At 41.3% G+C, this 25,792-nt stretch overlaps 1 protein-coding gene across 1 annotated transcript in view; it reads right to left on the reverse strand.

Moving 5' to 3' along the window:
- The window catches only part of MCCC2 (methylcrotonyl-CoA carboxylase subunit 2), a 208,250-nt gene that overhangs the window by 90,169 nt on the left and 92,289 nt on the right, over nucleotides 1–25,792 (reverse strand). Inside the window, exons 8-10 of the mRNA XM_068106084.2 lie at nucleotides 20,929–20,993; nucleotides 20,702–20,801; nucleotides 15,983–16,078 (exon numbers count right to left, since the gene is read on the reverse strand). Coding sequence (XP_067962185.2) covers nucleotides 15,983–16,078; nucleotides 20,702–20,801; nucleotides 20,929–20,993 — 261 coding nt within the window. The remainder of the gene's footprint in view (nucleotides 1–15,982; nucleotides 16,079–20,701; nucleotides 20,802–20,928; nucleotides 20,994–25,792) is intronic.

Here is a 25,792-nt window from a genome sequence, read left to right on the forward strand (position 1 = left end):
AACAAATAAATAATTCAAAAGTTGTGTGTAAGTAGTGGTGATAGTAAAGTTTATATAAACAAATAAATAATTTAAAAGTTGTGTGTAAGTTGTGGTGACAGTAAAGTTTATATAAACAAATAAATAATTTAAAAGTCATGTGTAAGTTGTGGTGACAGTAAGGTTTATATAAACAAATAAATAATTCAAAAGTTGTGTGTAAGTTATGGTGATAGTAAAGTGTATATAAACAAATAAATAATTTAAAAGTCGTGTGTAAGTTGTGGTGACAGTAAAGTTTATATAAACAAATAAATAATTTAAAAGTCGTGTGTAAGTTGTGGTGACAGTAAAGTTTATATAAACAAATAAATAATTCAAAAGTTGTGCGTAAGTTGTGGTGACAGTAAAGTTTATATAAACAAATAAATAATTTAAAAGTCGTGTGTAAGTTGTGGTGACAGTAAAGTTTATATAAACAAATAAATAATTCAAAAGTTGTGTGTAAGTTGTGGTGATAGTAAAGTTTATATAAACAAATAAATAATTTAAAAGTCGTGTGTAAGTTGTGGTGACAGTAAAGTTTATATAAACAAATAAATAATTCAAAAGTTGTGTGTAAGTTGTGGTGATAGTAAAGTGTATATAAACAAATAAATAATTTAAAAGTCGTGTGTAAGTTGTGGTGACAGTAAAGTTTATATAAACAAATAAATAATTTAAAAGTCGTGTGTAAGTTGTGGTGACAGTAAAGTATATATAAACAAATAAATAATTCAAAAGTTGTGCGTAAGTTGTGGTGACAGTAAAGTTTATATAAACAAATAAATAATTTAAAAGTCGTGTGTAAGTTGTGGTGACAGTAAAGTTTATATAAACAAATAAAAAATTCAAAAGTTGTGCGTAACTTGTGGTGATAGTAAACTGTATATAAACAAATAAATAATTCAAAAGTCGTGTGTAAGTTGTGGTGATAGTAAAGTGAATATAAACAAATAAATAATTCAAAAGTCGTGTGTAAGTTGTGGTGACAGTAAAGTTTCTATAAACAAATAAATAATTCAAAAGTCGTGTGTAAGTTGTGGTGACAGTAAAGTTTCTATAAACAAATAAATAATTCAAAAGTCGTGTGTAAGTTGTGGTGATAGTAAAGTGTATATAAGCAAATAAATAATTCAAAAGTCGGGTGTAAGTTGTGGTGACAGTAAAGTTTATACAAACAAATAAATAATTCAAAAGTCGTGTGTAAGTTGTGGTGACAGTAAAGTTTATACAAACAAATAAATAATTCAAAAGTCGGGTGTAAGTTGTGGTGACAGTAAAGTTTATATAAACAAATAAATAATTCAAAAGTTGTGCGTAAGTTGTGGTGACAGTAAAGTTTATATAAACAAATAAATAATTTAAAAGTCGTGTGTAAGTTGTGGTGACAGTAAAGTTTATATAAACAAATAAATAATTTAAAAGTCGTGTGTAAGTTGTGGTGACAGTAAAGTTTATATAAACAAATAAATAATTCAAAAGTCGTGTGTAAGTTGTGGTGATAGTAAAGTGAATATAAACAAATAAATAATTTAAAAGTCGTGTGTAAGTTGTGGTGACAGTAAAGTTTATATAAACAAATAAATAATTTAAAAGTCGTGTGTAAGTTGTGGTGACAGTAAAGTATATATAAACAAATAAATAATTCAAAAGTTGTGCGTAAGTTGTGGTGACAGTAAAGTGTATATAAACAAATAAATAATTTAAAAGTCGTGTGTAAGTTGTAGTGACAGTAAAGTTTATATAAACAAATAAATAATTTAAAAGTCGTGTGTAAGTTGTGGTGACAGTAAAGTATATATAAACAAATAAATAATTCAAAAGTTGTGCGTAAGTTGTGGTGACAGTAAAGTTTATATAAACAAATAAATAATTTAAAAGTCGTGTGTAAGTTGTGGTGACAGTAAAGTTTATATAAACAAATAAATAATTCAAAAGTTGTGCGTAACTTGTGGTGATAGTAAACTGTATATAAACAAATAAATAATTCAAAAGTCGTGTGTAAGTTGTGGTGATAGTAAAGTGAATATAAACAAATAAATAATTCAAAAGTCGTGTGTAAGTTGTGGTGACAGTAAAGTTTCTATAAACAAATAAATAATTCAAAAGTCGTGTGTAAGTTGTGGTGACAGTAAAGTTTCTATAAACAAATAAATAATTCAAAACTCGTGTGTAAGTTGTGGTGACAGTAAAGTTTCTATAAACAAATAAATAATTCAAAAGTCGGGTGTAAGTTGTGGTGATAGTAAAGTGTATATAAACAAATAAATAATTCAAAAGTCGGGTGTAAGTTGTGGTGACAGTAAAGTTTATACAAACAAATAAATAATTCAAAAGTCGTGTGTAAGTTGTGGTGACAGTAAAGTTTATACAAACAAATAAATAATTCAAAAGTCGGGTGTAAGTTGTGGTGACAGTAAAGTTTATATAAACAAATAAATAATTCAAAAGTCGTGTGTAAGTTGTGGTGACAGTAAAGTTTATATAAACAAATAAATAATTCAAAAGTTGTGTGTAAGTTGTGGTGATAGTAAAGTTTATATAAACAAATAAATAATTTAAAAGTCGTGTGTAAGTTGTGGTGACAGTAAAGTTTATATAAACAAATAAATAATTCAAAAGTTGTGTGTAAGTTGTGGTGATAGTAAAGTGTATATAAACAAATAAATAATTTAAAAGTCGTGTGTAAGTTGTGGTGACAGTAAAGTTTATATAAACAAATAAATAATTTAAAAGTCGTGTGTAAGTTGTGGTGACAGTAAAGTATATATAAACAAATAAATAATTCAAAAGTTGTGCGTAAGTTGTGGTGACAGTAAAGTTTATATAAACAAATAAATAATTTAAAAGTCGTGTGTAAGTTGTGGTGACAGTAAAGTTTATATAAACAAATAAATAATTCAAAAGTTGTGCGTAACTTGTGGTGATAGTAAACTGTATATAAACAAATAAATAATTCAAAAGTCGTGTGTAAGTTGTGGTGACAGTAAAGTTTCTATAAACAAATAAATAATTCAAAAGTCGTGTGTAAGTTGTGGTGACAGTAAAGTTTCTATCAACAAATAAATAATTCAAAAGTCGTGTGTAAGTTGTGGTGATAGTAAAGTGTATATAAACAAATAAATAATTCAAAAGTCGGGTGTAAGTTGTGGTGACAGTAAAGTTTATACAAACAAATAAATAATTCAAAAGTCGTGTGTAAGTTGTGGTGACAGTAAAGTTTATACAAACAAATAAATAATTCAAAAGTCGTGTGTAAGTTGTGGTGACAGTAAAGTTTATACAAACAAATAAATAATTCAAAAGTCGTGTGTAAGTTGTGGTGACAGTAAAGTTTATACAAACAAATAAATAATTCAAAAGTCGTGTGTAAGTTGTGGTGACAGTAAAGTTTATACAAACAAATAAATAATTCAAAAGTCGTGTGTAAGTTGTGGTGACAGTAAAGTTTATACAAACAAATAAATAATTCAAAAGTCGTGTGTAAGTTGTGGTGACAGTAAAGTTTATACAAACAAATAAATAATTCAAAAGTCGTGTGTAAGTTGTGGTGACAGTAAAGTTTATACAAACAAATAAATAATTTAAAAGTTGTGTGTAAGTTGTGGTGACAGTAAAGTTTATATAAACAAATAAATAATTCAAAAGTCGTGTGTAAGTAGTGGAGATAGTAAAATGTATTTTTTTTTAATCATTCAAGGTGGTGTGTCGGTAGCGGTGGTGGTGCATTGTATGTAAATAAATAACTCAAAGTTGTTTGATGGTCGTGGGGATGGTAGTGCATATATAAATGAACAATAGTTCTTGAAAGCATATACAATGGACACTCTCATATCCGAATACCCGCATATTCGGTTATTCCCATATCCAAACACTTCTGCGAGGAAATTTAAATTTTTAATTTGCCGCGGTGGGCGCGTGCAGAGTGGAAATCGTGATTGTGATTGGTCCATCGGCCGAGTCGTTTATTGGGCGTCCGGGTCACCGGGTGCCCCGTCCGAGATTCCACCCTTCCTTCATCCTCATTCTGGGATTCTCTCCATTGGAAACAGTTGCGCGTGCTTTATCGCGATCGTTCTACCTCATTCTGAACAAGTTTTATTCAAATGATGTCGTCAAAAAAAGTGTTTCAAAAGCGTAAGCGTGTGGTGATGACAATCCAAGAAAAGGTTCGTGCCTGTGAACGCTACAGAAGAGGTGAAAGTTTGCATAATCTATCCCAAGAAATGGGTGCTGGTCTTTCTACGGTGTACGACTGGGTAAAGCAAGAGAAAGAACTCAAGGAAAAGCTGTGTGAACAGGGAAGCGGAAGCAAGACGAAGACCATGCGTGAATCTCAAAATGAGGAATTGGAGACGGTCTTACTCCTGTGGATCTCAGAAATGCACAGGACCAATTTACCCATCAGTGGCCCACTAGTTATGGAGAAGGCCAAGGCCTTTTATGATGCTATGCCTGGGCCTAGCGGTGAGAAGAAGAAGCCATTCAAGGCCTCTGATGTGTGGTTGGCAAAGTTCAAGCGACGCCACGGACTTCAATTTGGCTCTATGCAAGATGATATGGACTACGAGGCAGCTGAGAGGTTCAAGGCCAAGTTTGCGAATGTTGTGGCAGAATACCATCCTGACCAGATATTCAACGCAGATGAGACGGGGCTGTTTTGGAAAAAGCTCCCCAACAAAACATACCTGATGAAGGAGGAGAATCGTGCTTCAGGGGTGAAGCAATCGAAGGACAGGATTACCCTAATGTTCTGTTCTAATGCTTCTGGAGATTTTCGCTGTAAGCCGGTCTTGGTTTACAAGTCGAAATGCCCTCGTGCTTTGAAGGGCGTCTCCATCCCCCTGCTACCGGTGGTGTGGATGCACAACCCTAAAGCATGGATGACGCAGGTGTTGCTGCACAAGTGGTATTTCAGCCATTTTCAGACTGAAGTGAAGCTTTATTTAATTTCCAGAGGTCTTCCACCAAAAGGCATCCTCTTGTTGGATAATGCACCAGGACATCCACTCAACCTTCAGGAGTTCAGTGAAAGCAATCCTGATTTCAAGGTGGTGTTTTTGCCCCAAGGCACCACGTCAACCCTCCAGCCGATGGACCAGGGTGTCATCGCGCAGTTCACGCGTCTCTACACCAAGAATCTGCTGCGTCGTATGCTGCATGAGGGTGACACCCCAGACACCATCAAGACATTCTGGAAGAACTACAACATCAGGATTGCTATCCAGCTGATTTCCTCCTGCTGGAAGGAAATCAAGAACTCTACTCTGAATGTTGTGTGGAGGCAGCTGTGGCCAGATGTTGTGCAGGGTTTTGAGGGCTTCCCAGAAATACCGACTGAAGAACTGGCACAGCTTGCGAGAAGGATCCCTGGAGAAGGCTTCAAGAACATGAACAGTGATGACATACAGGAATACCTGTTGGAGCATCGCCAGGAATTAACCAATGAAGAACTGATGGAGTTGGCCACAGCGACGACGGATGAGAAGGATGAGGAAGAGGATGAATCCGAGTCCGAAAGTGGCCCAAGCATGACCGACAAGGATGTAAGAAAACTTTACAAGCTGCTGGGGGAAATTAAACATCATGTGGAAACCACAGATGCGAACCTGACCCGTGCTAACAAGGCTTCCATCGCTTTTGATCTGGTGGATAAGTTATACCATGACTTGTTCATGGCCATCCAGAATCAGAATGAATTCACCAACTTCTTCAGGCTTCCAAGCACTCCTGCCTCGACTGATGAAGCCGCCTCGCCCACCGAGTCACTCAACCCAGCTTGGACGTACCGTTTCTGAAATATATTTAAGCATTTTTTTTTCATTCAGAATCTTTTTGACTTTATTCCATAGTTAACCATCTAAAGTGTACGATTTAGAACTGTTGCTGTAAACAGCTGCTATCAACCTAATGAATACTGTATGAGTTGTTGCGTGGTGGATGGTGGTGGTTTTGTATATTCCCTTCCCATATCCAGATTTTAAGCATTCCGAACAGCCAGAGTAACGGTTGGTTGTAAACGCTGTACAATCCTGTACTATTCTCTCCCATTAAAAAAAATAAATTAGATTGTCAAAGTTCCAAATTGACTCTGATTCCAAAATCTTTTGACGTGCTTCATGCGCAGATGTTATTGCATACATGTGCCGAATTTGAAAGAAATGCGTCCAGTCATTTTCTAGTAGAAGCTGCGCATGGACGGTTGTCCGCTTAGCGGTTAGGGTGCTGGCTTGGGATCCTAGGATCCTGAGTTTGAATCCCGGTCGATCGTTGAATTAACGCCAGGGGGTCTCCCCACCCCCACCCCCCATGCCTCCTCCCCCCAAGCCCTCTCCCTCCCACAGATCTCCCGATGTCCCTGCTCTCCATCTTGTTCTCCCGCTCCCTTTATCATATGTTTTATGTGTCAGTTTGTCTTTTTGTAATCAATATTAGCTCTTCCATGAGCCTCGATCTTGTATAAAAAAAAAACAAAAAAAAGGAAATCAATGAAGAAATATCACCACCTTCATCGTATTAAAAAATGAACACATCTGCTTCTCCTGGAATCTGCAGAATCAGAGGCATTCAGCATTATTGGAATCTCCCACGATGAGCGTGAAGAACAAGGTCTGCTGTTCTCTCATCGCAGACAGGTATGTTTACCGCCTCTTCTCCGGTCTAACTACCTCTGCTCTCTCAGCGCTCGATCCCTCCCTCCCTCTCTCTCTCTTTCTCTCTCTCTCGCCCCTCCAGGATGCACACATTCGTACAGTACCTTACTCCTCCACCCCTCCCCCCAATCCTCATTAAATGCCAAAAATTCAAGCTTGCTCTAAACCTCCACTCTTTTACTCAACTTTTCTCAGCTTTGCGGAACTGCTTTCCTGAGGATGTTCATGCCCACTCTTCACTCCAGGGTTCCGAATCGGTGGTGCACTGCTATCTATGGTCCAACACCCCTACCACACCCACCTTTACCTGGGATCTCTACCACTAGCCCGACCTAACCCAACCCTCTTACTTGCAGGTTACTCTGTTCCCTCCCATTCTCTCTCTCCTCATTCCTCTTCCTCTATAACCCTGCCTGAGTACAAATTTGGCCCCAATGCCCCTTCATTGCCTTTTTACCCTTAATTGGCATCTCGCCCTTTATGAGCCTCGATCTTGTACAAATGGGGGGAAACTAAAGATTATTTCCAACTTGATATGTCAATCAAACAAAATAGTATAAAACTTATGCTCAATTGTTCCTCTTTTTCCCACATGTGGAATAAACTTTCACATTCTCTTCAATCTTATTCTTCCCTCCAGGTCTCCAACACAGCTGTTGACCACCATCTCAAATCATCCCCCATGCAAATCATGATCTTTTCTATACCTGATAAACCACCCTCACCCCTCCAGAATATTTCACTCCCATATCTGTCTTGTCCAGCCCTTGCATTCTCCCCTACCCTTCACCCTTCATTGGTACCCGCATCGATTGTTTGTCCATCTCCATCTATTTTCTCCCTCCGCCATGCTGTTCGCATTTCCCCCTAACCCTTCTGCTGTTCCTTTTGTTATGTTGTGTCCTTATCCATTCTGTGTTCTATCTCTCCCATGAGCCTTGACTATGTGGAACTGCAGACTCATAATCAGCGTATGTTAAACTCCGAGAAACGCCCACTTTATTAACCCATAAACTGCTGGATTTACTCGTTAGTAACCCAGAAATGATTTTTTTGTCATCATCGGCTTTTCTCCAACAATTAGAAGCAAGATTTCACAAGTTACCCCAGATATTATACATTGTAAGAAAGGTCATGATTCGTTCTTTGGGTTGACGTTGTCGACACCGATGCACTCCATGGATTAATGCACATGTGTTATCCAGGTATGGATAATGGCCGAGCTCGACCACACATCTTCGCCATGAGCAAAATAGTCAGGAATATTTTGTTTTACCGACTTCTGAAGGGTTTTATCTTATTACTTCAAACCCCACAACCTCTCATAGAATTTTATATTTGCATCAGGACCAAATCCCTTTAAAATGTAAAATATCATGATTTAAAGTATAAAATTAAATTTCTATTTTCATGGCTACGTTCATTTTCATCACTTATATAGATAGCTATGTTGGTCTATGACAGAGCACACTACAAGTCAAACCTCACTGGCTTCTTCCTCCTCTTCTTCATTACTTCCTTTTTTCTTCATCTCCTCATCAGAGTTCTACTTGCATCACAACTGATTGTTTTAGACAATGTTTATTCACATTTTGCACCATTATATTTACTGATGTTATTGCTATATTTGTTGTTTGCTATTATACCTTCCTGCTCCAACATTATTAATGATTATTTGTATTAGGTTATATGTATTATCTACTATAAAGGCTAACCCCCGCTCTAGCAGGGAAAATGGCCTTAAAATGCCTGTTGTGTTGTTGTTGTATTATCTACTATAAACAGACAAGGTGAGTGTGTGTGTGTGTGTGTGTGTGTGTGTGTGTGTGTGTGTGTGTGTGTGCGCGTGAGAGCGAGAGAGCGAGAGAGCGAGAGAGCGAGAGAGCGAGAGAGCGAGAGAGAGAGAGAGAGAGAGGGAGTGAGAGAGAGAATGTATCGTTGGTTTTTATCTCCATATGCGGGTTTCAGAACTTGGAACGGAGCCCTCCTAGGTCTTGAAGTATCCACCTCCGTTTCAGTAAGGGATTATGATTCATGGACCAATTTGTTAAGTTTTCTTATTCTCAAAGTTTTGTTCTAAGGGCTCTTTTGAGGATCCGTCACCGAGCCTCGGACAGCTTCCAACTGCAGTTTGTTTATCATAATATTCTTAGGGATGTTTTTAAAGATCTCTCAGGTTTTCTTTTTAGATTTTCGTTGCTCCAATAATCACTGGTGCAATTTGGTGCTCTTCAGCTTCCAGGATCTTTTCACTTCATTTTTGAAGTCTTGGTATTTGGTCATTTTCTTGATTTCTGCATTGTTTAGGCCAAAATCGTTGGGGACTGACACCTCAATTAGAAATGCCTTCTTTTGTTTTTGTACCTCAGTACTACAGACTTGGCATTTAATATGGATTATTTTTTTGTGGGGGTGAACTTACTTTTCAAGATGACTTCGAACCAAAAGTTCATTGGAATTATGTTGAAATTATTCTAGATTTTGTTAATGTGACCTTTAAAAGAAACAAAAACCACATTTGACATTTCGAAGCAAATAAATTGATCCTTGAAAGTGATGTAAACTGATATCAAACTCAATTCACAGACAAAAAAAAAAAAACCACCTTTAGAGGCCATTTTTCCCCGCAAGCGGGGGTTGGCCTTTATCGGGAACTGTGGTTGTTGTTGTTTTTTCGGTCCCCTTTTTGAAGCAATGTTTTACGGCCGGATGCCCTTCCTGACGCCAACCCTTTTCGCCGCCTTTAACGACAAGCAGGGAATTACCAGTGAACTGGTACTCAAATTGCCGACCTCGGAAGGATGACAGGCTGAGTCAACCCCCCTGGCGTTAAATCAGCGATTGACCGGGATTCGAACCCAGGATCCTAGGATCCTAAAGCCGGCACCGTAGCCGCTAGCCCAACACCAGGGATTCAGACAGTACTGTGTTAAACATCTGTGCGTTTTCCAGAAGTATCTCTTTATTTTGCACATTAGCCAAAAATTTTTTAAAACAAAAACAAAAGTTAAATTACGACTAGGATTACAGACAGTAAAATTACAGTTCAGTACTTCGTGTAACCCCCACGAGCATTCAGGAGAGCACGTACACGTTGAGGCATGCTGTTCATGAGATTTGCCAAGGTTTGGACAGGAATCGCTTGCCATGCAGTCACAATAGCCTGCTGCAATTCACGCACAGAGGCAGGCTGCTGGTCCAAGTTGTCGATTTGACGCGTTAATTCTGCCCACAAGTTCTCTATCGGATTCATATCCGGGGACATGGCAGGCTACTCCATATGCTCTACACCACGGTCAGCAAGAAAGTGTTGGATCATGCGAGCACAATGAGGCCGTGCATTGTCATCTTGGAAGACAAAGTTTCCTCGAAAGGCTGCACGAACAAATGGAAGCAATGTTTCTTCCAGAATGGCCCTGTACTTGAACTGGTTCAGGTTTCCATTCAGAACAACCAGGTCAGTTTTGCCCCCTGCATGAAAAGCAGCCCAAACGGTCAGCCCATCACCTCCAGCTTGGACTCTTGGCACTATACAATCTTCGTTGTAGGCTTCATGCACTTGTCTGCGCACTCGGACGCGGCCATATTGACGATAGACCTGAAATCTAGACTTGTCACTGAAGATCACGTGATTCCAGTGTCCTGGCTGCCATTGACGGTGCTCTCTGGCCCACTGCAATCGGCGCTGGCGGTGTTGTCTGGTCAGACGTGGCTTTCTCAGGGGACGCCTGGCACGATAGCCTGCTTGAACCAGTCGTTGGTTGACTAGCCTTCTGGATACAGGCACATTTGTCAGTTGCTGCCACTCAGCCCGAAGCCGATTAGCTGACTTGGTACAGCCATTGCGGACTAACCGGTGCAGCTGGCGATCATCCCTCCTTGTGGTTCTGCGGGGACGTCCTGACCTCGGTATTGGAGTAGGGACACCCCTCTGAGCATTTCGTTTCAGGATCTTTGACACCTGACCTTGAGTGATGCCATACTGCCGAGCAATAGCACACTGTTTCATGCCGGAATTTCGTAAAGCCACCACTAAATGACAAACAGCATTGTCGAGTTGACGGACCATCTCCAGGGGAAGCGGCAATAACTTTTGTAGACGTGCAGCAGTTGTTTTCCACTAATACAGAACGCAACAACCCTTATATACCCGATTGTGAAGCCAATCGTCAAATGTACCTGTCCGTACATTTTGTCAAGCCACCTGTGATATAATCCTGTTATTGACTTCTTGCTGCGACAGACAATCAGTGACATGGTTCTTTTAACAAAGAAATCACTGAAGCGTAAAAGAAACTCACCAGATTGATATACCGAGTTCAGAAAGTAAACCCAAGTCAAGAAAGAAAAAAAAAGTCCATATTTAATGCCAAGTCTGTATATCTGGTTGCAATGTTTTTCTTTCTATGTTCACGCTTGATGGGATCATTCGGTCATACGTGAGCATTATGAGCATTACTTCGTGGTTTTCAGTGATTGCTTTTGGTTGATGTTTCCACAAGTTTTCTGGAACTGGGATATTGAGACTTTTGTCGATGTGCCAGTGGATTACTCGACATACTTTATTGGGCCTTTGGGTGTACAGCTGCTTTGACATGAGTTTTTTACATCCTGATAGGAGATGACTCATACTTTCTGTTTCTATCTTGCAGAAGCTACTCTTGTCCGATTGCCTTAGTCCTGCCATTTTCATAAAGATATTGGTGTAGTGTCCTTGGTCTTGGGCATTTATTATGATTGATTCTCCATCTGAGCATACCTCTTCTTAGCCATTCCAATTAGCCTTCTTTGTGTACTCCCAATCTGTCCAACTTATTTTTTATACCTTCCTGCTCCTTTATCGTTCTCCCAGTTGTCGGTGTATATCTGTTGATATTTCTTTTTATATTTTTCTTTCTTCTTTTTGCAATTGATGGGGATGTACTCTTTGTTTTCATTTCTTGTGTGACACCTATCCACACTTGTCTTTGGAATTTTTTTGCTCAGTCGATTCGGGATACCTTCTCTGGTTTGTTGTCTTCGTGTTTGCTTACAAATTGGATTTGGCAGTCTGTTGCATTTTTCATGTATTCGGCCATTCCTCCAGTTGTCATTCTGTGCACTTGGTTGAGCTCCATCAGGCCGCTACCTCCTTCTTGTCTCGGCAGGTACATTCTCAGGATGCATCGATATTTCTCAAACATATTGTCAATGGTGAGGAGTTTTCTTGTTTTGATATGTAGTTTATTGATTTCTGAATGTGGCCAGTTTATTATTCCACAGCTGTACTGGAATACTGGTATTGCAAGCTGTTGTATGGCCTTCACTTTGTTCCTTGGAGATAGGTATGTTTTCCACAAGTTTGTGCCAGTGTATTAGGAGTTCAGTGTGTTTGATCCCCTTGACTTTGCTCCTTGGAGATAGGTATGTTTTCAGGATCAGCCTCATTCTACACAGGTATTCTTTGGTAATTGTTTTGCACATTTTTTGTGACATATTTGGTGGCCCTCTTCGACTCCGAGGTATTTGTATGATGCTTCGTACACACACACATACCGGTTAATTGGATGATAATATACGTGCTACTGGAGTGAATATAGTGACTAAATCAGGAGAAATACAAGAACAAACATTGCATGTGCAGACGTTGTACAGCAGACATGTATGGTACACTCTCTCGGCTGCTCACTCTGCCAACGATATGGGCCTCCATCATGAAGTTGGTTACATTTCATCACTTTGGTACGTAATAAAAGGACAGGTAAATTCACGTTTTCAATTTTGTCCAAAAACAAATAATTGTGAAATAAACGGGACAGACTTGATCTTCGCAAGTTTCATTAAAATGTCCCGAGTTCTTCACACTCCTAAATTAACAATATTTGTTCTCGCATTTTATTGTGAAAAGGAAAGTATAAAGGAAAGTGTTTAACTATCATAAGTTTCCTGTTGAAAAACGATCACACAAAAGAAGAAAAAACGCGATCGTTTTTCGCTGCAAACGCATAACAGAAATCACCTTCGCTCAGTATCGAAAGCCAACCAAGATGGCGCCCGGTAGCTACACCGCAGTCTGTGTGTGGTGAATGGCTATGATCATGCTAGATATTTTCAGTTCAGTCGGTTTGATCCCCATTCTATTATTTGCCCATGAAAGCAAAGAATAGCACAGAAACTCAACCGCTCTAAACGTTGGTGTTTATTATTATTATTATTATTATTTTAAACTGTTGCAGAGCTAAGCTCTGCCTCCAATGGATTGACTTGCCGGAGCTCTGCTCCGGTGCGCTCGGGCTGGACTCACCCCTGGGTAGACCAACAAGATGACTACCTTGTATAGGTACTTCCTTTACCATGAATGCTCGATGAAAGCGGGCCGCAAGTCAATAATTGTTTTATCACAGCTCCCGACTGCTAGAAAGTCGGATTATTTAACCCCTACATAAGAGCTAACATGTGTTTAAATGTATCATCCAATGGATACCTAACCGATGTATAATCCACGGTTGTTCAAAGGCTGGATAAGTGTAGGATAGTTATCTGCCGGTTAATGGTAAGAAAAGGTGTGGTTACAGTTTTGATTGACATATGGTATCTGTGGAAGAGTACATTAACTATCCTCCATTTGTCATGGTTTACATGAGCATTTATTACCTTCAGGAAAGGGAGAGGCATGGTATTACTTTTCCACAGCAGAACTACACGGATACTCAAATATACATGAACAATTACAGGACGAAGTCATCCAGCTCATATTTCTCCCCGAGTCCTTGTACAAAAAACATTTACAGTCGTCGCTAAAAATATTGGCACCCTTGCACTTTTTTCAAATAACTCGCAATTTTCCAGAAAAAGAATTTGAAATTGACAAAAGTATTTGGTCTCCACATATCTTTATTTCACTGTTAATATTACAGAACTTTTGTTTTTGATTCAGAAATTAATATATCCTATTAAATCAGAAAATAAAAGGAAATAGCATTGACAAAATTATTGACACCCTCGACTTAATATTTGGTAGCACAACCTTTGGACAAAATAACTGCAGTCAAGCGCTTCATATAGCCATGAATGAGCTTCCCTTCACCTCTCTACTGGTAGTTTGGCCCATTTTTCTTGTGCAAAATGCTTCAGTTCTCCCAGATTTGTAGGGTGCCTTCTCCCAACTGCTGATTTCAGATCTTCCCACAGGTGTTCATTGGGATTTAGATCTGGACTCATTGCTGGCCACTTCAGAACAGTCCAGCGTTTTGTCTTGAACCAATCCTGGGTGCTTTTTAAAGTGTGTTTATGGGTCATTGTCCTGCTGCAAGACCCATGACCTTTGATGGAGACCCAGCTTTCTGACACTGGGTTCAACATTGCGTTCCAAAAAGCCTTGGTAATCTCCTGATTTAATGATGCCATGCACACATTCAAGGCATGGCAGCACAGCAACCCCAAAACATCACTGTACCTCCATGTTTGACTGCAGGGAAGGTGTTCTTTACTTTGAAGGCTTCATTTTGTTTTCTGTAAACATAGAGAAGATGTGCTTTATCAAAAAGCTCTAATTTGGTCTCATCTGTCTGCAGGACATTCTCCCAGAAGGATTTTGCCTTGTTCAGGTGTGTTTTGGAAATTTCCAGTCGGGCTTTCTCAGCACTGGGGTCCTCCTGGGTCCCCTACCATAGAACCCCCTTTCATTGAGTTGGCGACGGATGGTGCGAGTTGAAACTGTCGTACCTTGCGTCTGAAAAGTCAGCTTGAATCTGTTTGGCAGTTGATCGAGGTGCTTTCTCCACCATTTGAACAATCCTTCGCTGCAATCTTCGATCAAGTTTTCTCTTGCGGCCACGTCCAGGGAGGTTGGCTACAGTGCCATGGGCCTTAAACTTCCTGATAACATTGTGTATGGTAGGCACAGGAACATCAATATCTCTGGAGATGGATTTGTAGCCCTGAGATCGTCCTTGCTTGGCTACAATGTTGTTTTTGACCTCCTCAGACAATTCTCTGGTTTTCTTTCTTTTCTCCATGCTCATTGCAGTACACAAAGTGACACAAAACAGCAGAATGACTCCTTTTCTCTATTCAAACTGGTTGAATGAGTGATTTTTATATTGCAGGCACCTGCAACTCACCACAGGTAAGTTCAATTCCAAAATAAAGGAGAATCACCTGCTTGTAATCTAATTATTTCTAACAACTTCTAAAAGGTGCCAATAATATTGTTCAGGCCATTTTAGGATTTCTGTGAGGAATAAGCTAAGATTTAGTGTTTTTTTCAGCTTTTTTTGTTTTGTTCCACTGCAAACCAAAGACATACATTTGTGAATACCAAAGGATTTTTTTATTTCAACAATTTTCTGGAAGAAATGGTGCATTATTTTAAAAAAGCACAAGGGTGCCAATGTTTTTGGCCACGAATGTATATCGTGTTCAGCTGTTTATTTAAGAGAAGGTGGTTGTGTGAGCTTACAATTGCCAAGTCTGGAGGGGTGGAGAAGGCGGCCAGTGGGGAGGGGGGGGGGGGGGGTACCTTGAGGAGATATCAACATTGACATCACAAAGTTGGGCCCTCAGAGTGATCCAACCAAAAAGGAGACCCCAGTCGGTTACGGAGACAACAACATTCCACAAGGGCTGAATTTCCCAGATATTAGCTGTAAACATGCAGTCCTCCGTCTCTAGGCTTCCCCCAAGCTGCCTGACATCAAAAAAGACAGCCTTGAGATGCCAGACTTATTGCCGTCTATCGTTTTTGGCTCCATCTCCCGATGGTGAAGAATCACTTTAAAATTATACTTTGCCGGATCCGAATCCGGATATTCATCAAAATCTAATCATTTCGTCCTTGTCACATACACTACCTCTCTGCTAAATTTCGTCCGAATCCGTCCACAACTTTTTGAGATATCCTGTTGACAGACAGACAGACAAACAGACTAACAGACAGGGGTGAAAACGTAACCTCCATCCACCTTCAGTAGCGGAGGTAATAATAGCAATGCAAGAGGTGCTTTGACTTGTGGTGGATCAAGAGACAAAGGCCTTCAGGCCTTAAGCTATCCTGAGAACCTTTCTAAACAGGTGAGCATGATATGTGCAGGCTTATTCTGTCAGCTGTCAAGCTAAAGGAAGCCATTAAGAGTCCTGCTTTATACACGAGGGATGAATCAAAACTTATGAGAAAACACAATCGATAGTTATTTTAAACTGCTTGAAATTATTATGCAGTACATCAAGAGCATGCTCATCTATTATATTAAATCATGCACGAGAAGTGCTGTGTATCTCTCGGATTTTAGCCGAGTAAAGTGTGTGAAGCACATTGTCCATTGCAATACCTCTTTCACATCAAAAGTCCTCTTGAGGTTGTCACCCACAATGCCATACAACTCCTCAGCTGGGAAAACGGGTTCCTCTACATCTTCTAAAGTCACCTACAACACAAGGACAAGACTATACAATATGGCACATCACAATATAGTCCAGGAATCTATCGATATATTTAAAGATGCTAACAATGTGCATATAACAAAGGCTACAAAAGTATGAACCACAAAATAGTAATTTTAGTTAATTACAGACATAGGCCACATAAATGGTAATGAATGTAGCAAAAGCTCAAAAAAACACCTTTTCCCGAGCTCTTCCCAAAGCAGAACTCCTTTCCTTTATGGTTCATACCTTTCCCATTTCATGGTCTACTACTCACCTTGATCTTCACTCTTCTCTCATCTGTGGGGCCAACCATCCTGAGTTTGCCCAGTCAAGTTTTTTTCCACCCAGTTCTTTAAGATGGCAACCCACCACCTAAGACTGTTTACAATCCCCACTCATGCAATGTCCATTCTTACAGACATTTTCTCACCTTCCAAGCCATTCATGTGTGGCTATATAAACACCTCTTTTATTATTCATTTGTCACCTTGTTACCTCTGCCACCAAAGGTGGGTAGAGGTTATGTTTTCACATCTGTTTGTTTGTCTAATTGTCTGTGAATAGGATATCTCAAAACGTTATGGATGGATTTAGATGAAATGTGGTGGCCAGGCCAAGGACGTTTATATTAAATTTTTGTGAACATGCGGATCTGGATAATAGTGATTCTTCACCATTGAGAGATAAGGCCAAAACAATATATACAGTCACGTGAAAAAGTAAGTACACCCCATGTAAAGTTTTGACTTTTTCAACATATTTCAACATACAGCTATTTGATCTTCATTTCAACAATATTGACAGATAAAGGTGGTATGAATGAATGAATGAATGAATGATCGTTTTAAAGGCCATTTTTCCCCGCTAGAGCGGGGGTTAGTCTTGCGGGCCCCATGACAATCATGGCTCCCTGTTTGAGGCAATGTTTTTATGGCCGGATGCCCTTCCTGACGCCAACCCTTGGTCACGCTCTTACGATGCGCAGGGATACGGTGTACCTATTCTGAATCGGGGTACACACCGGGATCATTCATCCCAGCAAGCTGGTACTCAATTTGCCGACCTCGGAAGATTGACAGGCTGAGTCAACCCCCCTGGCGTTAATTCAGCGATCGACCGGGATTCGAACCCAGGATCCTAGGATCCCAAGCCGGCACCCTAACCGCTAAGCCAACACCAGGCTGATATAATACAACAAATATCATGAAACATTTACATTTTGTAGTCCATTGTATAATTTAAATAAATATAAATGCAAATTTCGCATGTGGAAAAAGTAAGTACACCCTTGGCTCTAATAGGTGGTATTGCCCCCTTTGGCAGAAACAACCTCAAGTCGGCGTTTCTTATAACTGTCGACCAGTCTCTGACATCGACTGGGAAAATTTTTGCCCACTCCTCCATGCAGAATTCTTTCAGCTGTGCGATGTTTGAGGGGTTTCTTGCATGTACAGCTCGTTTCAAATCCCCCCACAACATCTCGATGGGATTTTAATCCGGGCTTTGACTTGGCCATTCCAAAACCCTCCATTTCTTTCTTTTCAGCCACTCCTTGGTGGATTTACTGGTATGTTTAGAGTCATTGTCATGTTGCAAGGTCCACCCTCAGTTGAGCTTCAACTCTCCGACAGATGGCCTCAGATTATCCTCAAGCACCCTCTGGTACAATGAAGAATTCATAGTGGATTATATGATGGTGAGCTGCCCAGGCCTTGATGCAGCAAACCTGCCGCAAATCATAATATTTCCACCACCATGCTTTACAGTTGGTATCAGGTTATTGTGGTTAAATGCTGTCTTTGGTTTTCGCCAAACATGTCTTCTGGTACTGTGGCCAAATAGCTCTACCTTTGACCCATCTGTCCAGAGCACATTGTTCCAGAAGTGCTGGTCTCTGCCTCGGTGTTCATTGGCAAACTTTAGTCTTGCCCTGATATTCTTTCTGGACAGCAAAGGCTTCCTCCTGGCACACCTCCCATGTAGATCAAATTTGTGCAGCCTCTTTCTAATGGTAGACTCGTGCACTTTGACATCAAAAGTGGCAAGAGCTACCAGTAAGTCCCGTGATGACATTCTGGGGTTCTTAGAGTCTTCTTTCAGCATCTTGCGGTCTGCTCTCGGGCTGAACTTGCTGGGGCGGCCTGGCCTGAACAAGTTGGCAGTTGTTTGGAATCTTCTCCACTTGTAGATGATCTTCCGGACAGTCGAATGATTGATTTCAAATTGTTTGGAGATCTTTTTAAATCCCTTCCCAGACTCGTAGGCATCTATAACCTTCTTCCTGAAGGCCTCAGATAACTATTTTGATCTAGGCATGGTGACACCGCACACTTCAACAACAAAGAGCAAACCAAACTAAATGTCTGAGGTTTAAATAAGACAGGTTCCTCCAAGATCCTCTCTAATGATGTTATAATCATTTGCACCTGAGCTGGTGCACCTGATTCTAATTTTAGGTATTTGAAGTAGTGATAAATGTGGGGGTGTACTTACTTTTTCCACATGCGAAATTTGCATTTATGTTTATTTAAATTATACAATGGACTACAAAATGTAAATGTTTCATGATATTTGTTATATTATATCACCTTTATCTATCAATATTGTTGAAATGAAGATCAAATAGCCGTATGTTGAAATATGTTGAAAAAGTCAAAACTTTACGTGGGGTGTACTTACTTTTTCACGTGACTGTATATATATCACAATATTTGACGCAAAGTTGTGGAAAAGTTATGACAGCTTGGTGTCATAACTTTTCACAGTATGAAAACAGTATGAAATATGACAGTATGAAATGACAGTATGAAAACTTGGTGGATGACTTGGGTAGGTGACAAGAACAAGCCGAATCAATTTTGGTTCAGGTCCAGATACAGATCCGGCCTATCAATGAATGAATGAATGATCGTTTTAAGACCATTTTTCCCCGCTAGAGTGGGGGTTAGCCTTGCGGGCCCCATGACAATCATGGTTCCCTGTTTGAGGGAATGTTTTTATGGCCTGATGCCCTGCCTGACGCCAACCATTAGTCGCCTCTTATGATGCGCAGGGATACGGTGTACCTATTCTAAATCGGGGTACACACTGGGATCATTCATTCCAGCAAGCTGGTACTCAATTTGGCGACCTCGGAAGGATGACAGGCTAATTCAGCGATTGACCGGGATTCAAACTCAGGATCCTGGGATCCCAAGCCGGCACCCTAACCGCTAAGCCAACACCAGGCTGTGACAAGTTTTGTCATAACCTATCAGTAGGATACAAAATGTGGGATCATTTATTCACTGTTGTACACCAGTTTTATTATCTTCATACTATGTATCTTTACCTGCGCTCGCGAAGCGAAAAGCGGGGTTTGGCATTTGGGTGCGTGGCGTATGTGTGGCGTGTCTGCATTTTAAAAATTCATTTTCTCGGAAACCGTTGGTCCGATTGACACGACATTTTACGACAGGAGCGCTTCCGCCTGTATAATATTTTGCATAATCATGACGTCATAGGTCATGTGGTACCGATGCTATCTTGGAAAAACGTTACACCTCTATATCTCCCAAACCGCTCAATGGAAAAAGTTGAAACAAGGCTCATTGTCAAGTACTCCCCATGGGGAATAAGATATGTTGATTATGATGTTATCGGTACCTTCATTATGACGTCATAATTCAACAAGTACGGCCCTTGATCTGATCAGTATGAAAAAAAAAATACCTCTGCAACTGTTATTCCAATGGACACAAACTTTTCACCATATGAGCGGCCTCACTTGTCGAATATTTTAATGACACTTATGATGTCATCGGTGACGTGGTATAGGCACCATCTTGGAAAAAGCGAAAAACATTGCACCTTTATATCTCCAAAACCGCTCCATGGAAAAAATTGAAACGTCACTCATTGTAAAGAACTCCACATGGGAAATAGGTGTTGTTAACGATGACATCATTGGCGCCGTAATTATGACATCATAATTCATCAGAGACAATGCTTAGTCTGATCAGTTTGAAATTTATTGAGTGTGATCTACGCAGCAATTGTATTAGAGAATGTAAATGTATGATGTCATCGGTCACATGATATGGCAGCCATATTGGATCAAAGAAAAAAACCCTTTCAAAGTAGAAGAGTTGGCTCGCACCACGTTGACTGCACAGGATAAGTATTCTATGAATAACATAGTCTATTTTTCTTGAGACGACTACAGATGTGAATATAAATTTATACAGTTCTCCAGATGAGCTGAATGTAAGTTATATTGAGTCTAAATAAGGTCAGCAGATAATGTCTCCATTGCAGGTGTACAACGATGTTTATCACTGTAAACCTTATAAAGAACACAATTACGGTCCTATTATCCACAAATAAGATTGCTTGTTTCAGCTGATTCACAACCAATAGTAACTGCAATTGCTTTTCGCAATGACTAGTCTGATGAAAATTCATGATGGTTTTGTTTGTAGCATTTCTGACTATCTTTAGCTGAAGTGAATGCAAAATAAGAATTGTCCGAAGATTGTTCGAAAAGGCTATTATTAATTTCATGCTTCATTCAAACGTTAACCACAGTGTGGAAATGGAATCCACTTGAGCCAGGCTGATGTCTGAATTAATATGGTGCTTACATTGATGGTTTTCTTGTAGTTGAGGTTCCGTATTGCCCTCCGTGCCAAATACAGCGCGTGCTCATCGTCGAGGGCATAGTGATCTGTCACGCCAGACTTGCTGCAGTTCCGTACATTAAAGGATAAACCAGTCAGGACACAGAGCATAATAATGGCTTCAGGCTTATATTAAAAATTCTGGACAACAGGTCATAGGGCAAAATATGAAAAATCACTCAATCACTAACCTGCAGTGTAGGTCTGCTCCACCCAGTTCCTCTGCAGACACTTCCTCACCTGTTGCTGCCTTTACCTTCATAAATGCAACATCGAAAGTCGTTTGTTAAACTTTGCAACCGAAACAAAAAGAAGCTCTTAACATCAAAGAAGCATAAGCACAGGACAACTAACTCTCTTATGTCAGACATATTGGTGGCCTCTCCATTTTTATTGCCTCTCTTTCTTCATTTGCTCTTTCATCACACCAACCCTCTACACTCCAGGATGGATATACTTTTCCATTAATCCCATGGTTATGCTTTTCCTTTGTTCCTCTTTTCTCCTGCTTGTGGAATTGTGTTCCTGTGTAAATTTCAATCCCACTCTTCCCTCCAGTACTGCATGTTGGCAGCATACCACCACCACTATAGGCCATTAGTACGACAGGCCACCCTCCCCACCCCAACCCTCCCTTCCCTTCTTATTCACGTGTTTCATTCCCTCTCTTCTTTCATTTTTCCTGTTCATCAATTCCCTTGCGTGTTGCATCTGCCTGCTATCCCACTTCCTCACAGTCAGCGTGAGTGTGTTGTCTTTATATCCTACATCACCTTGCTGTTCAATGATCCTACATTTTGTAATAAATAAAAAACGTTGAGCTAAATGGATTCTAAAAAAATTCTCATACCAATTGAAAATATTTGCCTGATGGAACAATGTAAACATGACATTATGCATGTTTCACAATCAATATGAGATAAAACAAAATCCAAACAGTCCTGTATATAAAACCGAAAACATGGGTGGATGGGGAACCCACCCAGGCGGGAGATCTCGCGAGATCTCGGAGACGGTGGGAGGGATTTTCGAAGCTCCACACGGTCTCCACGTTTTTCGAAGTTAAGTCTGTTCACAATTGTATTTTGTCGAAACTGTATTTATCTTTCGGTGTGTGAAGTTATTGTGTGCAACTTTGGTTGTTTCTCGGTGTTTATCTTTCATAAATTGATCGTCTGTTTGCCGTGTCGTGTCTTGAGGCCTTGTACAGTGTGCACTGTACAACCTTGAGGCTTTGTTTTTCTCTCAGCGGTCCGTCGTTTGTGATCCAATAACTTTCGTTCTCTGTATTCCCAGGCTTTTCACCCATAGCCTACTTCCTTGTGTAAATCTCAACTCAAAAAAAAAAAAAAAAAAAAATTCCTTCTCTGTTCTCATTCGTTTATTCATTCTTATTCGTTCGTTCGTTCTTCGACCACGTGTTTCTCCCCCATTTCCCCAGATAGTTTTCACTCATTAACCTTCAATGTTTACACTTTCCCCTCAAGTTATGTATTCCGTCATATTTTATAACACCTTTTTCTTCTTCTTCTTTAAAAGGCTGCTTTCGACTTGCTCACCAAATCAATTCATCCCAAAAAAAAAATCCATCTCCTATAGTGCCTTTTTTCTACATTCCCTAAACTCTCCTGCACTCCATCCTCCATCCAGCGTCCTTAAACGTATTTTTAACTCGAAGGTCACAAGAAACTCATTTTGCAATAAATGTTCGTTTCCCATAAATCATACACTTTCAAAAATCCAATCTCACCCCTCCCCTCCAAATCTTCCCCATAACCCCTCCCCTCCAAATCTTCCCCATCACCCCTCCCCTCCAAATCTTCCCCATCACCCATCCCTTTCAAATCTCCCCCCTTGCCCCCTCCCTCCTAAACTACCCCCTCACCCCTCCCCGCCAAGACGCCCCCTCGCCCCTCCCCTCCTAGACTCCTGCCTCACCCCTCCCCTCGAAATCTCCCCCATATCCCATCCCTTTCAAATCCCTCCCCTTGTACCTTCCCTCCCAAACTCCCCCCTCACCCCTCCCCTTCAAATCTCCCCACCCTCATTGCTTCTCAATTTCCCCCCTCTCACTCCCCCTCCTCAAAGCGTCCTCCCCGCTTCTTCCCCCTTCAAACTCTCACCTCCATCTCCCCCAACCTTCTGCCTCGCTCTTCCCCCTCCTCAAATAACACCTCATTGTGGCTCACCCAATCACCATCAAACCTTTTGTCCGCCCCATCCTTCCCTTTCTCCGAGCTATTCTGAAATCTCTGACACACCTTCAACAGCTCTCCCTATCTCTTCCACCTCTTCCACATCTTACCCTACCCCTCCTCCCCCCTGTTCTGTATCTGATGCTCCCCCTTCCTCTTCATTAACGGTATGGACCTCAAACATCCGGGGCCTTCGTTCAAACTTAACTGATCTCTCCATACAGGTTGCTTCTGTCAAACCAGACGTGATCTGCTTAACAGAAACTTTCCTCCTTTATGATGTCTCTGATTCCATAGTATCTCTCCCGGGCTACTCCCTCCTCCGGTATGATAGACCTGAGCCTCGTCCTGGAGGCGGGGTTGCTATCTTTATCAAAAACTCTCTTCCTCACTCGCCCTGCACTGCACTCTCTCCACCTCACCCCCAGGAATACCTCTGGCTACGGCTTCCCCTTCGCTCCCACCTCTTGTTCATATGTGTGTTGTACCGTCCACCAAACAGTGATGACTCCATCTACATCTCGCTGTCTGATGATATGGACCAACTTCTATCTACTCATCCCAACTCTCTCTTCCTCATATGTGGTGATTTCAATTGTCACCATGCCAGTTGGCTGGGTGTGGGTACCTCTCTCACCAGCCATGGTTCTTCAGCAAAGGACTTCTGCGACTCACTGGGACTGACACAATCTGTCAATTTCCCGACCCGGATCTCAGTCAACGGAACATCTTCTCTTCTGGACTTGGTTATGACTAACTTCCCTGAAAATGTCTGCTGCTCTTCTCCTGCTCCGATCGGATCATCTGATCATGTCCTTGTTAAAGTGGACATCTCTCTGACCATCCTCAGGGAGCCTGCTCAGCGTCGACGAGTCTGGCATTTCACTCAGGCCAACTGGCACGGTCTTCAAGCAGCCATCAATCATCTGGACTGGTCTCCCATCTCTACCACCTCTGACATCAACTCATCCTGGGAATTCTTCCAAAGTAAATTGCTCTCTCTCATGCACAGATTTATCCCATCTCGTCTTCAGTTGTCATACCCTTCCTCCCGTCCATGGTACACGGAATCTTGTGGTGAGGCTGTTGCCCAGAAACAACTTGCCTTCGTCTCCTGGAAAGCAAATCCAACGGAAGGAAATCTCATTTCCTTTCACAAAGCCCGAAACAAGTGTGTGTCCACCCTCAGGAGAGCCAGGAAACAATATCTCTCCGTTCTCAAGACCGAACTCTCTTATCTGTCTCCCTCTTCCAAATCCTGGTGGCATCTGGTCAAATCCGTTTCTGGTGTTTGTTCCCCCTCCATCCCCTCCCTTACCTCAAACGGCTACACAGCTTACTCCGCACGTGAAAAAGCTGAATGCCTCAACTCTGTGTTTGCCTCTAAATCTTGTGTCCCAAACCCATCCCTCTCTGTACCCACCATACCCAGTCGTACCCTGCTGCTCCTGGACTCCGTGTCCTTTCCTCCTGACAAGGTGGAAAAGTTTCTGTCAACCCTCGACTCTGATTCTGCAACTGGAGCCGACGGCATCAGCCCACGGGTCCTAAAATCCTGCTCTGCTGCTCTATCTCACCCTCTCTCTGTTCTCTTCACCCTCTCTTTTGCTCAAGGTCAACTGCCATCTGCTTGGAAATCAGCCAACATCACCGCTTTGCACAAAAAAGGTGCAAAAACAGATCCTAGCAACTACAGACCAATCAGCCTTCTCCCAATTATCAGCAAAGTCATGGAATCCATCATTGCTTCGGATATGAAATCTTTCCTCTTCTCCAATGGCTTGATCTCTGATCATCAATTTGGTTTCAGACCAGGTCACTCTACTCTGGACATGCTGCTTCTGCTGTCTCAACAATGGATGGAGGTCCTCAATGCCAAACAGGAAATTAGAGCTGTCTCCCTCGACATATCACGTGCCTTCGACACGGTCTGGCACCCCGCTCTGCTCACCAAACTCTCCTCCTTTGGTATCCATGGAAATCTCCACGCATGGCTGGCGGACTTCCTCTCTAGTCGTCGTCAACGTGTGGCCCTGAATGGGTTTCTCTCATCTCCTCTTCCTGTTCAGGCTGGAGTTCCCCAAGGCAGTGTTCTGGGCCCCGTGCTTTTTCTGGTCTTCATCAATGATCTCTCTGACTCTCTCGAAAATCCTCTCTATCTCTTTGCTGATGACTCCACTCTCTGCCGCTCCATTCCTCTTCCCTCAGATCGGCAGTCTGCTGCCTCCTCACTCTCTGAAGACCTGGACAAAATCACAGACTGGTCAAACAAGTGGAACATGTCTTTCAATCCTGACAAATCTCACACTCTTACTATGTCTCTCCGAAAAGATCGACTGGACAACCCTCCCATCTACTTTCTCAACAATCCTCTCCAAGAAGTTCTGTCGCTCAAGATTTTAGGTCTCACTATCTGCCATGATCTTTCTTGGGAAAACCACATTTCCAAGCTGGCCTCCAAAGCCAGTCGCCGACTGGGCATCCTCCGTCGTGCGAAGTCCTTCCTCGGCACACCTGAGCTCCTCACCACATACAAGGCTTTCATCCGCAGCTCAATGGAATACTGTTCTCCCCTATGGGCCGGTGCTCCTGCCTCACACCTAGCTCGGCTTCACGCTGTTGAAACCAAAGCTTTCAGAATTATTGGAATCTCCCGCGATGAAGCTATCTCTGAGGGCCTTTCACTCACTGACCGCAGGCAGGTAGGTGGTCTTTCTGTCTTCTACCGACTCCTCTCCGGCCTTGCACCCCCAGCTCTCTCTGTGCTCTGTCCCCCAAATATTCCTACAGGTCGCACAAGATCTGCCAGCAACCCTCTGATGGTTAAACTGCCGAAATCTCGGCTCTCTGCTCACCTTCA

The sequence above is a fragment of the Myxine glutinosa genome, chromosome 2 (genome assembly GCF_964187855.1).
Source record: "Myxine glutinosa chromosome 2, kmMyxGlut1.1, whole genome shotgun sequence".
Classification (NCBI taxonomy): domain Eukaryota; kingdom Metazoa; phylum Chordata; class Myxini; order Myxiniformes; family Myxinidae; genus Myxine; species Myxine glutinosa.